This window comes from Phanerochaete carnosa, assembly GCF_000300595.1.
Source record: "Phanerochaete carnosa HHB-10118-sp unplaced genomic scaffold PHACAscaffold_6, whole genome shotgun sequence".
Classification (NCBI taxonomy): Eukaryota; Fungi; Basidiomycota; class Agaricomycetes; order Polyporales; family Phanerochaetaceae; genus Phanerochaete; species Phanerochaete carnosa.
The window spans coordinates 2,239,674-2,251,322 of NW_006767633.1; the positions used below are offsets into that span (position 1 = coordinate 2,239,674).

At 53.2% G+C, this 11,649-nt stretch overlaps 4 protein-coding genes across 4 annotated transcripts; 1 reads left to right on the top strand and 3 right to left on the bottom strand.

The window, feature by feature from the left end:
* Window positions 1-212: 212 nt before the first annotated feature.
* On the top strand, window positions 213-3,859 carry PHACADRAFT_210357 (glycoside hydrolase family 27 protein). The gene is made up of 14 exons (XM_007397186.1): window positions 213-569; window positions 628-949; window positions 1,001-1,045; window positions 1,106-1,389; window positions 1,451-1,539; window positions 1,603-1,733; window positions 1,784-1,875; window positions 1,931-1,942; window positions 1,999-2,059; window positions 2,109-2,144; window positions 2,198-2,285; window positions 2,345-2,460; window positions 2,514-2,616; window positions 2,675-3,859. Exons 2-14 carry the CDS (start codon window positions 876-878, stop codon window positions 3,044-3,046), a joined length of 1,503 nt encoding a protein of 500 aa, XP_007397248.1. The 5' UTR covers window positions 213-569; window positions 628-875; the 3' UTR covers window positions 3,047-3,859.
* Window positions 3,848-4,932, bottom strand: PHACADRAFT_97833 (uncharacterized protein; the record flags this gene model as incomplete). The annotated part of the gene is made up of 2 exons (XM_007397187.1): window positions 3,848-4,730; window positions 4,784-4,932. Coding segments are annotated over 2 exons (1,032 nt in total), but the record flags the coding sequence as incomplete, so codon positions are not given.
* A 534-nt stretch (window positions 4,933-5,466) lies between these two features.
* On the bottom strand, window positions 5,467-6,573 carry PHACADRAFT_258496 (uncharacterized protein). Its single transcript, XM_007397188.1, has 6 exons — window positions 6,463-6,573; window positions 6,255-6,409; window positions 6,056-6,164; window positions 5,976-6,005; window positions 5,851-5,925; window positions 5,467-5,800 (listed from the first exon to the last, which is right to left on the bottom strand). The coding sequence occupies exons 1-6, from the start codon at window positions 6,481-6,483 to the stop codon at window positions 5,531-5,533; spliced, it is 660 nt and encodes a 219-aa protein (XP_007397250.1). The 5' UTR covers window positions 6,484-6,573; the 3' UTR covers window positions 5,467-5,530.
* A 321-nt stretch (window positions 6,574-6,894) lies between these two features.
* PHACADRAFT_258498 (uncharacterized protein) lies at window positions 6,895-10,991 on the bottom strand. The gene is made up of 15 exons (XM_007397189.1): window positions 10,770-10,991; window positions 10,582-10,703; window positions 10,412-10,531; window positions 10,187-10,363; window positions 9,988-10,127; window positions 9,779-9,933; window positions 9,607-9,723; window positions 9,410-9,557; window positions 9,245-9,357; window positions 8,994-9,191; window positions 8,636-8,935; window positions 8,450-8,567; window positions 8,269-8,389; window positions 7,822-8,214; window positions 6,895-7,772 (listed from the first exon to the last, which is right to left on the bottom strand). Exons 1-14 carry the CDS (start codon window positions 10,917-10,919, stop codon window positions 8,103-8,105), a joined length of 2,091 nt encoding a protein of 696 aa, XP_007397251.1. The 5' UTR covers window positions 10,920-10,991; the 3' UTR covers window positions 6,895-7,772; window positions 7,822-8,102.
* Between the last annotated feature and the right edge of the window lie 658 nt (window positions 10,992-11,649).

Here is an 11,649-nt window from a genome sequence, read left to right on the forward strand (position 1 = left end):
AATTTGCAAGTGGCTGTGGATTGTTGCTCCTAGAGACATGTCGGCAATGCACGAAGTAATCCACTCTGGCTGAGTATAAGGTCCATCTAGAGAATGAGTTACGAGTAGAACGAGTCATGGTAGTTGTTGGCTAAGCGCGGGAAATTGAGCCCGGGCGCGCCAACGCGGGACTAGCGCGCGATTCGCGTTAATGTCATGCTTTGAGCTGTGCCGCCAGGTATCGTTTTCTCGCATCCCTGCTGCATAAACACCTCCGTTTTCACCTCTCTTAAACCTGTACATCCTTGCCCCGTTCTTTTGGCAAGATTTTGAGCGACATATTCTGGTGGCGACTACGTACTCCGTGGCTCAGAGAATGATCATGATCTTTAGCTTCACCAGCCTACGGTGCGCCGGTAGCCGCCAACCATTGTGGCGTTGTTTAGTTTTCCACACGGTACTGAGCCTGCAGCTAACCACAAAGTAGTAGACGATCGTTTAATCACAACGAGAATTACTTGTTGGAGAATAGGAGTCAGGGGAGTTCAGGTAACATGTGCCGAGAAGTGCTGTTACGGCGTCATCTGACGGTGCGTCCACATATTCTGCCGACCCGAGGATGTGCCTGATTGCCCCAAGCGTCGATAGGAAATGCCTCATCTGTCGCGTGTAAGCCAATGAACCGCATTGCAAGCTTCAGATGCTCCTGCTCCTCTCCGTAAAAGCCCCGAAGGGCTCACGTTCAGCGCGACCTGTCGGCCAACGCATGTGCTCCAAGCAGCGAAGCTCGTCACCGTGACTAACGCAGGACAACTCTAACGCGGTTACTTATGTTATGAGAGCCATATAAAAGGCCCAGCTCTCCTTGGAGTACGACTTCGGCGCAGTTCCTCGTCATGATTTCCAGCCAAATTCTCATTTTCGCACCTCTGCTGGCTGTAGTGTGTGCTCAGAGCCAGCCTTGGACCCAGTAAGCCCCTCTTAGGCGGCACCTGTATCTTGTTCATCAACATATTCTCAGGTGCGGTGGGATAGGCTGGACCGGAAGTGCTACCTGCGTGTCTGGGTCAGTGGCCCCAAGCAACTATTTCTATCTATTGAACGCTGAGCACGATCATTATTCCAGATGGTTATGCACTTACCAGAATGACTACTATTCCCAATGCCTGCAGGCGGCCTCCTCAGTATCCTCCTCAAGCAACGTCGCCACTTCGTCTCCCGCGCACAGTTCTTCTCCAGCAACCACAAGCAGCGCCGCTTCCCACACATCCTCAGCTGTATCTTCCAGTGGCGCCAGCAGCACTGCTACTCTGACAGGTATCGCAGCAACCGCCCCTACTGTCGGCCCATCTCGGGACACCGGGAAGCTGCCGGCGCTAGGATGGAACGCTTGGAACGCATACGGGTGTGGTTGGTACTACTCTCGTCTCGTACGAAGCAACGTTTTGCTCACCTGCTCGCTTCATCCTAGCAATTAGCTCAGACATTATCTTGGCAGCGGCCAACGACATTGTGTCGCTCGGCCTCCAAGCGGCTGGCTATCAGTATGTCAACATCGATGTATGTCCATATTCCACATGCAAAGCCCGTTCGTCATGACCTCGCGCATTGGAACTTACACAGGATTGCTGGGCTGAAATGCAACGTAATTCAACTACGCAGCGTATTGTTCCGGACCCTAGTAAATTTCCCGATGGTATCGACGGATTGGTGACCCAGATACATGCACTGGAACTGAAAGCAGGCATATACAGGTTGGTACTGGTGCATACGTATAGGATCTCATCATCTAAAAACATTGTAGCGATGCGGGGACCGCGACATGTGCGGGGTTTCCGGGATCCTTGGGTTACGAAGCCATCGATGCGGCCACCTTCACCGAATGGGGCATTGATTGTAGGCCTCGCCATTGTCTCAGATGTGACGTTGATGCTAATCGATCCCGACATAGATCTCAAGTATGGTAAGCGGCGCTCTATAGTACCTATCTTCTGGCCAAGAGTCACAGCCTTTGAATAGATAATTGCAACGTTCCTGCAAACTGGACCGATGCTTACACGCCGCAGGACAACGACTGGTAGTGAGTATTTCCGGACCTCAAACCGAGTCCTAACTAAACAACACACCAGCGACTCGAACTCAGCCATACGTTATCGTCAGATGACGTACGTCTTTGGCTTCTACCTAGCGTTGATCGTGATCGCTCAATCCGTCCAAGTGCTGCTCTAGCTGCACAATCTCGTCCAGTACAATTCAGCCTCTGCATCTGGGGTGACGCCAACGTTTGGCAATGGGGCTCCCGGGTTGTATGTTTCTCTTTGGGGAATCTTCAATCGTGGCTTTACTGATCTGGACTTCCTCGCAGGGTCATTCATGGCGCATGTCCGGCGACTCTACCCCAAGCTGGGGATACATTACCCAGATTCTCACTACTAACGCGCAGTATCTCAGCTATGTGGACTTCTACGCCCACAACGACATGTACGTTCCAGATGCGAAGTTTGCATTGCCCGATCGATAACTCTGTGCCGCAGGGACATGATGGAAATCGGCAACGGAGGCCTCACCATAGAAGAACAGCGCACTCACTTTGCGGCTTGGTGTTTCATGAAGAGCCCGATCCTTTTAGGAACCAACGTGAGCACTCCCGTAGTCTATTCATGAGAGGGCATATTAATTAGGAGCGCTGTGCTAGCTGAGCAATCTGAACAGCACCCAGCTCGCCATCGTCACCAACCCCGAGCTGTTGGCCTTCCATCAAGACGCCACCATCGGCACTCCCGCCATGCCTTTCACACCTACGTCAAGCGGCGCTGCTCCGACTAGCCCACCACAATACTTTGCAGGGATGTCAGCGAAGGGCGTGCACGTCTTCATGATCAACACCGCCAGCAATGCCGAGACGATGAGCTTCACTTTCAGTCTCGTCCCTGAGCTTGCTGTCGGATCGGGGTCGTACGTGGTGCACGACATGTGGGCAGGTGAAGACCTAGGCACGTTCAGCGGGAGCTACTCGACCAGTGTCGCCGCCCACGACACCGTCGCCTTCCTTGTCACACCTGCTTAGCTTCACGTCTAGGAACACGGAGATAGACGGTTGCGTAGCTGGGGTGTGTTGCATAAAGCAAAGAGTCCGTGGACAATTGAATTAAAATTTAGGGTGAAGTTTTGAGTCGAGATTGCGGACTTCATCTTCCAAGGCGAACACTTCGTTCTCCAGCTGCCCGATCTCTTCCCGTCGTGCCTGGACCAACCGATCGAGACCTTCATAGGTCGTATCCGCAACAGCTACGACCTTTTCCTGCACGACGCTGTGAAGCTGGGCCTGATAATGAATGAGCAATTGTGATCGTGAACGTAATTATGGAATTACCTTGACATCACGCTCAAGACCTTCTCCGACTCTATCCCAATCTCTCCACCACCTCTTCTTCGCCTTCTCCCATCGGCCTACCATCCACCATACTCCAAACGCACTGATCATCATGCCCATCCCCACCGCTGTCTCCACCTCCAAGCCCGGGCCGAGCGCACCTCCAATCACACCCAGCCTCTCAGCCCAGCCCGCCCATGCTGTGCCGAATCCTGCAAGCACGCTCGTACCCATGCCGAGCGTGACCCTTTGAGCGGTCGAGTGCAGCATATTAGTTGGGTATGCGAGCTGCATTTTGCGCGTGTACAAAGGTTGTGTGAGTGATCTGGTTGTGATGGGGTATGTAGGGGATGCCTGGATCTGTGAGACGGTATTGTGTAGTACGGGAGAATAGAAGAACGACAGTGATTCAAATGAAGTGAGAATCGTCTGGCTCTCCTTGGCTAGGGTATCTTGTGAGACTGCCAGTCGACCGCTGTGGAAGATCAGCTACGGTCAAGTTAGCACAGGGTAGTCGTTGAAAGCATGGTCAACACTCACCCTATCTTCGAGTTCACGACACCACGCTTTGTCAATTGCTGTCTTGACAGTCTCCCCAATATCATCAACTCGCCAAATACATCTCCACCATGTCAGATGATCCAAGACGGTTTTCACTTCCACCCTTGCACGGTTCAAGGCGCGTTGCACCTCATTCGCGGAATTAACTCCGAGGACTTCAGACTCGACTCGCTCCTTCAGTTCCGCAACGCTACATCTTAGGTCGATGCTAGAGCACGTTGTAGTGCTGACTTCCTCTTCTGCAGTCTTCAAAGTTGCGTGACAAGCAGACAGGGATGCCTTGACCTGCTCCTTCGCAGATAACGCGTAGAGAGCACCGATCCCACCCGAAGAGATAATGGACAGCTTCTGCATCAAGGCGGCAGTAAACTTCGATATTCCGGAGGCAGCATAGTTGTCCTGGTACCGTTGCACCGCGATGGATGACCTAGGCTCGGTATTCAGGATCCGAATGGCACCGAGTGCGCGGGACGGGTCCGTGAACACGACTGACAGCGACCTGGGGAGGTGCTTCAGCACAGCATCTGCGAAGGTAGAGGCTGGCTCTGGAGAGCATACTACGACGAGTATAGCGTTTTCGTGCTGTAAAAGGAGCGGTAGTTCGGAATAAAGCTTGGCAATCGAAGTCGTCACTGGGTTGCACACAATGACAGGAACGTCGGAGGAGAGGAGAGCCTTAGTTACGGCGCCGTGGTTCGTGACAAGGGAGAGCGGAACACTGCGCAGTTCGCGAAGCTCGACCGGCGCGAGGAATTGCTGCAACCAACTCGAAGGAGTTCGGAAGGATGCGGGGTGGTCTGCCGGAGCATACCCATACCTTGAGCTTATATTCAGCTAAGGAGTACAGATACCAGCCGTAAAGATACACACGTTATCACCCTTTCCAGACCCTCAGACCCTGCCTCCCAGCGGTTCCGAATAACAGCTTTATGAATATCTGGCGCGAACGGCTCCTCCAGCAGCGCGGTAACCAGTTCTTGTACTCCAGAATGTTCATCACACCCATAAACTACCAATCGGCATATCAAAGTCAGAGTCAAGTAGGATAAAGGACTGCACAAACTTACCAACTACTCGCGCAGATGCGTCTGGGCCTGTATTATTCAAACGATCGTACGCTTCATCCAAGACCTCTTGCCAAAACGCTAACTTGGTCGACTCAGGTATATAATTATGGTTGGTGAGAACTCGAGGTAGTAGTGAGGTCGTTTTATGGAGAACAGTGCGAACAGGACTGTGGAACGTCGACTCCAGATCTGCCGAGGTGGGCTTCACTGCAAGAGCAGCTCCTGTTGACGCATATCTACTGTTCTGCCGTCCGGAGCGGGAAGTAATCACCCGCGAGGATATTGTCGCGCATGCAGTATCATGAACCTGCACAGATAAGACGAGAGAGGGCCTGAACTGCAAAGCCCGACATGCCGGCATGGAGGAAACGGATGAGGGTCATGTTGAGGTGCGCGCCGCGTGAAGCGCGCATGTCGCGAGACCTCGGGGACGCCAAAGCTTGGAAGCTTGAAGACGCAACGTACAAGTTAATGTAATGAAGTCCTGGGGCTAAAAGTCTAGAGGTAAATCTACTGTACAGAAATACACTACAGTCCGTGCACAATCCAGTTATCTCGGTCCGTCCGAGAGATGTGCGATAGGTGGGGACTCCCGCGAGTACGATGTCTCGCCCTCTTCCTCGCTTTCGGCACCTATGTCGAATAGCTCTTCGCCTTCGTCCCACACATCTTGAAGGCGAGACGTTTTGGCCGGACCTTTTGCCGCATCACGAGTCGCTACGGGATCAACAGGCGTGGGTAATAACTGAGTTCCCGCTTCTAAATCCTCCTCGTCAGAGAGATCATCTTCGGCATTAAGAGGACGATAGAGACGAGAAATCTGACAACGAAGGGTAAGAATAGTGTTGCGAAACTTGATACGAAGCGCACCTCTCGTCTATGGCGGTAGTACTTCTCCAAGTAGTACGCGACGTAAAGCCCCACAGAGGAACCGAGTAGATTGGCCTAACAGATCGTCAACCATGTGGAGCAATTGTTTTATGATATAGACTCACAAACACATCACCAATTTGGAATTCTTTGTACTGTAAAGCAGAGTTCAGGTTACGAAGATAGAGAAGAACTGAGGACGTACTGGCAGCATAGACTGTACGAATTCGCTAACGATGCCCCCGAAGAGGAAGCACATAGTGCCAGTGAATATAAGTGGTGAATGGTGCCAGAACCATATTCGACGCGCATCTCTAAGATTTCGCAAGTTTAGAACAAGCAGGACGTAGATTGAACGTCACCACTCTTTCACGTCTTTCGCGCTAAGCATCGTGTGCACTCACTCTTCGACGTCGAAGATGAAATAGAATACTCCAGTCGCGAGCATAAGGCAAAAGAAGTGTAGCATCTTGTCATTCAACGGTAACGAATGGGAAAGGTTCGTGAAGCCTAGGAGAGCCAACACTACCATGACCAAGGCTGTGAACAGAAGGAACCACTGCTCTCGCGTCAACCCTAGAGAGCTCCAAAGAATAAGACTGAGCAACTCACAGGCCGGAAGCGTAGTGGCATGTATATTTTGGTATCCGGAAGTGATACGACCGCATAACACCTTTGGTAGCTTTCCGAAGAGTCTTGCGCGCACTCCGTGCAGCTCGAGTCCATAGGGAGTCTCTTGGAGGGTGGGTATCGAGGCCTAGCATCTTGCAAGCAATAGGGGTAACAAAGATAATTCAAAGGGTGATGAAAGATAGTATCCAGGCCAGCTCCAGAGCTGTGCGAGAGGAGGTCCGCCGACGGGCTCGCAGGTAAGGCGGTTCGGAGGTGAGCGCAGAGAGTAAGGCCGGCAAGCCGCGGCGGTACGTAGGGTAGAATATTTTACTGCCGCTAAGGCAGGGCTTGTCGAAGGAAAATAATTTTCCATAAAATGTCCCCGCACTCAGAGCTCGCCTCAGACTTCCGCCTCCTTGGTATGAGACAGGCGTTGAGCAGATTGCAGCCTCTCCTGCGCGCAATGTCGACCTCACCTACGCATCCTCTTTCTCAATTCTCAACCTGTGAGATATCAGACGCTCTTATCAAGCTAGGTGTTCCCCATGGCGGCCATATTCCTGACATCCACATACTTTCGCCGTCTCCCCGCACGACAGAGTCGGAAAGCGCACGCATCTGTGGCCCAGCCTACACAGTGCAGATGGTCCTGGGGTCTGACACGTCTGCTCCTGGGCTGTCTTCGCACTTCGTCGACACCGCGCCAGCAGGGTCTGTGATAGTTATTGCAGCTCCCCCTCGTTCAGTGTGCTCTCTCTTCTCTCCGCATAAACACCGCTGAGACTTGCTCCATCTCTGCCGTCCCACTCTCTGTTTCCTGGGCTCGCTTTCACCACTTCTTCTGTTCCTTCGCAGAGGTCAAAAACGCTGTATGGGGCGGGCTCATGACCGCAGGCGCGAAGAGTCGCGGAGCGCAAGGCGTCGTTATATCTGGACGTTGTAGAGACCTCGCAGAGCATCGCTCGTCCAACTTCCCCGTCTTCGCTAGGGGCCATTCGACGCTTGGACAGTCGCCCTTCACGCGCCCTTCCGCTGTGAATGTTCCAGTCACAATTTCGCCAGGGGGTGTCGTCCCCGATTCGGAGGGCGCATTCGCTCCTGCCATTGTGAACTCGGGCGACATTGTGGTTGCAGATGAGGATGGTGTTGTAGTCGTCACTCCAGATCTGGCTACAGACGTTCTCAGATTGGCTGAGAAAGGCAGAGAGGTCGATGCAAGGTGCATGGCCGATATTCAGGCGGGCGTAGGCGTGCAGGAGGCTCTCAGGAGGCACAGAGGAAAGTAGACCGTATTCAAAAGGTGTAGAGAAAGGTGTGCTTGTCCCTCAACTATCAACATATGTATTTGACCGGACTTCAAGTATTGGCAGTCTCGATGTTGAAACTCTTGCATGCTTGTTAAGAGTATTGTTACATGTCGGATGCGCTGAAAGGCAATGTAATCTACAAAGAGTCCCTTATTCGTCAGCCAGACAGGACAGGATTTTGCAGCCGACCAAGTTGCTACCGAGCGTAAAACAAGACAGGTCTGGAAAGCTACATGGTGGGGTAGGATGGGCGGAGAGGTCTAAGCAAAGATATGTCTTGTGTTCCAGGAATATATCACAAAGCATTGTCGCCCAAGCGCAGTATCACATCCTTTAGGCCGACTTGGATGTCGCCATGGACTGCGGTGAGGCCGGTCTGTATTGAGCCCTTTCAGGCGAGTAAGATTCGGGCATTAGGTCTGGTGCTTGCCGAACACCGCGTTCACTGGGAACAACCCGTCAAAACGGGCTCTAAAGGGAGGGAGAAAAGGCTGCCTACATTTCGTCAAAAGCCACAAGAAGGTCGTAATTGATATCCTGCGAGACGACAGAGTCGAACTTGTACGCAGGGTGCGAGCGCACGAAGTTACGTATCCAAGTAGCCGGGGTAACAAGCGAGCCTAGGTATCGACCTCTCATAAGCAAATAGGCTTTTAAGGTGAGATAGAGAGCCTTCTCACCGTTCGATCTCCGTTTAACCAGGTCTAGATACTCGTGGATCCTGATCATCTCGGAGGGCCTGACCTCTAACGTGTCGAGGTACGAGTACACGAGTCCCAGAAGGCCAAGCTGGTCGCCCTATCGCTCCGCCGAGCGGACAATAAGGACACTGCATGATTTCACAAAGTAGCAAGAGCACCGCTTACCTTGCCGTTGATTATCTCGCCCAGAGTGTACTCGTCATATTCCTCCTCGATCGGACCAAATTTATGGCCATTCTCAGGCTTCGGCACCTCCGCAAAGCAGTTATTGAGCTTGCGCGCTTTGCGTGGCAACCCGCCAGCGCCGTTGGGTTCCACAGGGGAGCTCGCACCCGAGGAGTGCGGGCTAGACAGTGGGGTGGACAGCGGGGAGGGTACCCCGGGAGGGAAGATGTCTTTTCGGAAGTAAAACTTCTCGGTGCTCACCGCATCCCGCTTGTGGGCCCGAGCCATGTTTTCATCCACCTGACATTATGTCCGGAGTTAGCGCAGAGTTCCGTGCAGGGACGTGGGATTGGCACACCTTCGAGATGGGCAAGTACATGTTCAGGCTGTAATGCAGGATAGCCCGCGAGAGGAGGACAATGAAGACGGCAAAGGCGGCGTTTTCGAAGTCAGTAGGCTGTACTTCCATTGAACGGAACTCGACCCGCCAGCCGATGGGCGAGTTGACCGGCGGCGGCTTGAAGCGAACCGTTTGCCAGTTGGTGGATTGAATATTCTGAGCAATAACAGTTGTGAGCTGGCCTGCAATACGACGTGCAATGTACTTACTTCGAAGTGGTCATTACTAGTCGCATCATCCTGATCAATCATCTCAGAAAAGATTACCAAGGGATCCCGGATAAATAAGTGAGAAATGTGCCTCGACAGCTGAGAATCGATGCCTGTAAGAGGCCATATCAAGTACCGTGCAAGAAAAAAAGGAACCAAACTGACCTTGGGAGATCAGGCGGTCATAGATTGCGCGGTCATACGGTGCATGAATATCATTGTACTCCGGGCGGTTGTACCAAGCATCCGATATGTACAAGCTCACGCTTGCATAACGTGACTTGGGTATTTGGAACCTGCCGCTCTTTAATGGCTACAACAAACGTGAGGAATGTCGACAGATAGTCGGACTGCATACATACTTTCAATCCTCGCTCTTCTTCGGTCCGATCGTCGACACTCGCAGACACGACGTCCCACCGGCAGTCAACATCAGCAATGTACCCGCGCCACAGTGGACTTGCAGCGGTCAGGGCGAGCTATCCAAAGTCAATTATCTGATATGCGCAGTGATAGTCGGGAATGAAACCGTACCATGAGCGGGGCTAGCGGAACCAGGGCGTCATACAGCTTCCGTGCTTCATTCACATTGCACGCTTGGAAAGTGAGCTGTAGACAGCTGCAGCCCATGCCGAAACCCATAGCATCCATGTAGATGTGATCTATCTTTGCCGCACCCTGTTTTGCCTCTAGATTCCGCTCCGGTCAGCATGTGATGCGAATTGAGGCGCCGCAGTGCGCACCTGGGTCCTCCGGGTAGATGTTCCGCTGCCATGGGATAGTCGGGTCGACAAATGGCCGTGGAGTGTTTTCGTCAATGAACAAAGGAAGGTTAATGGCGACTTTCGAACCCCTTCTCCGCCGGATATTTGCCGTCAGGGTTCTGACAAAGAAGTAAGGGTCAGATCGCAAATAGCACGAGCCTTGGGAATGATCACGAACGGGAAACGAGCATGAGGATTCGTTATCTCTTCTGGAAGGAAGAGGCTGTGACTAGAAACTGCGTCCGCAGGGTCGTAGTGTGGCTCTGTGAAGACTCCCGGCACGCCGAGACGGGGGAAGGACGTCAGTGTGAAGGGGAGCTCGTTTGTCTTCAGGTAACGTCGAGCAATATGGCGCCTGGGTGACGCGTTAGGCCCGGACGTACACTAAATAAGCGAGACGTACCGAATACGCATGTTATTCTCCACAGTAAGCAGGTCCGTCAGATGTCCGGTATACGGAGAGCCTGGCGTCGACTCGAGCATGAAACGTCCATATTCAGGATGGTATGTCGGCACAGCACTTCTGCAAGGCGGTGGTAAGAGCAGCCTTGCAGAATGATGTGTCAAGCTTACTTGTCAACTCCACAGGCGATGTCCTCGACGATGGTCTGGAGCTTCGCGAGGATCTCCGTCTGGCGGAGGGAGAGCTTTGCATTCCGTTCCGCGTTATCGAAAGCGACAACCATATACTCTATCTTCGGTCAGGGAAAAAACGCACACAGTTGAATCATGGCGGCGACATCTGTAGAAACTGTAGATACCTCGTCCCCCCAGAGCAGTTCGTCTCCACATCTGTCCTTGACCCGATTCCAGATGTTCAAGAACTGGGTTATGCCATGTTTCCTGACGTGGTCGGCGTACTGTTTCGCGTCATCCCAGGCGAGGGGCGTGCCGAGAGACAAGAGACCCATGTATGAGGCGCGTCGGATGGCGAAAAGTAGTGCGGTAGTGCGTCTGCGTCCAGGATACTGTAGCAGTCCTTTTCAGTATCGCTCGGAGCGGCTGTCCGGCTACTCGGTCGGATTACAAATGGGCAGACTTACTCAGCTCTCCTGGCTAGGCCCTTTTAAGTATGTATATAGAGTATACGCCCGGGTGCCACTTGGCCCTGGTCACCTCGCTGGTGACCCCTGTCGCCAGCGACCGAGGTCACCACCTGCGTACACGGCCCGTTGCTAGGGGTCGCGCCCGAAGCGGTAACCCGTCCGAATCGAGAGCCGAGCGAGCCCGGGACGGAGCGCCCGCGTTAATTGGCCGACTGACTTTTTCGTGCGCGTGCCGCCGCGCCCGCGACGCGCCGTTTTTCGCCTCTCTCTCCCGAACGTCGAGGTCGACCCTCCTGCGCCCGTGTCTCCTTTTTTACCGTACAACTCAACTATTTTTTTACTCTATCCTCGACTAGTTACTTTACTTTATTCTTCCTCACCTCGAGAAGGACCCCCCGAACGACCTGCGCAGCTTGCCAGCAGCAGCGCACGGATTCCACCCCAGCCGAGCCGCGTCGAGCCAGAAACGGGGCCTGCAACAGCAGGGATAACCGACCAATAACACGACGAAGCAAACGAGGCCCGTTTGCTTCGCCCTGAGACCGTGCGCGCACGGTCTGCCGCCCTCAGACCAGGCCCTCCCTGGCACGTCCCG

Bases quoted from the DNA above. Each gene is read 5' to 3' on its own strand.
- PHACADRAFT_258498 (XM_007397189.1), bottom strand. From the start codon at position 10,919: ATGGGTCTCTTGTCTCTCGGCACGCCCCTCGCCTGGGATGACGCGAAA. The intron at 10,704-10,769 runs GTATCTACAGTT...CCCTGACCGAAG, and splicing joins AACTGCTCTGGGGGGACGAG to ATAGAGTATATGGTTGTCGC. The intron at 8,390-8,449 runs GTGAGAAGGCTC...GTCGATACCTAG, and splicing joins GGTTAAACGGAGATCGAACG to GCTCGCTTGTTACCCCGGCT.
- PHACADRAFT_210357 (XM_007397186.1), top strand. From the start codon at position 876: ATGATTTCCAGCCAAATTCTCATTTTCGCACCTCTGCTGGCTGTAGTG. The intron at 1,540-1,602 runs GTATGTCCATAT...GAACTTACACAG, and splicing joins ATCAGTATGTCAACATCGAT to GATTGCTGGGCTGAAATGCA. The intron at 2,461-2,513 runs GTACGTTCCAGA...TCTGTGCCGCAG, and splicing joins TTCTACGCCCACAACGACAT to GGACATGATGGAAATCGGCA.
- PHACADRAFT_258496 (XM_007397188.1), bottom strand. From the start codon at position 6,483: ATGCCACTACGCTTCCGGCCT. The intron at 6,165-6,254 runs GTGAGTGCACAC...GCGAAATCTTAG, and splicing joins TTCATCTTCGACGTCGAAGA to AGATGCGCGTCGAATATGGT. The intron at 5,801-5,850 runs GTGCGCTTCGTA...CTTCGTTGTCAG, and splicing joins ACTACCGCCATAGACGAGAG to ATTTCTCGTCTCTATCGTCC.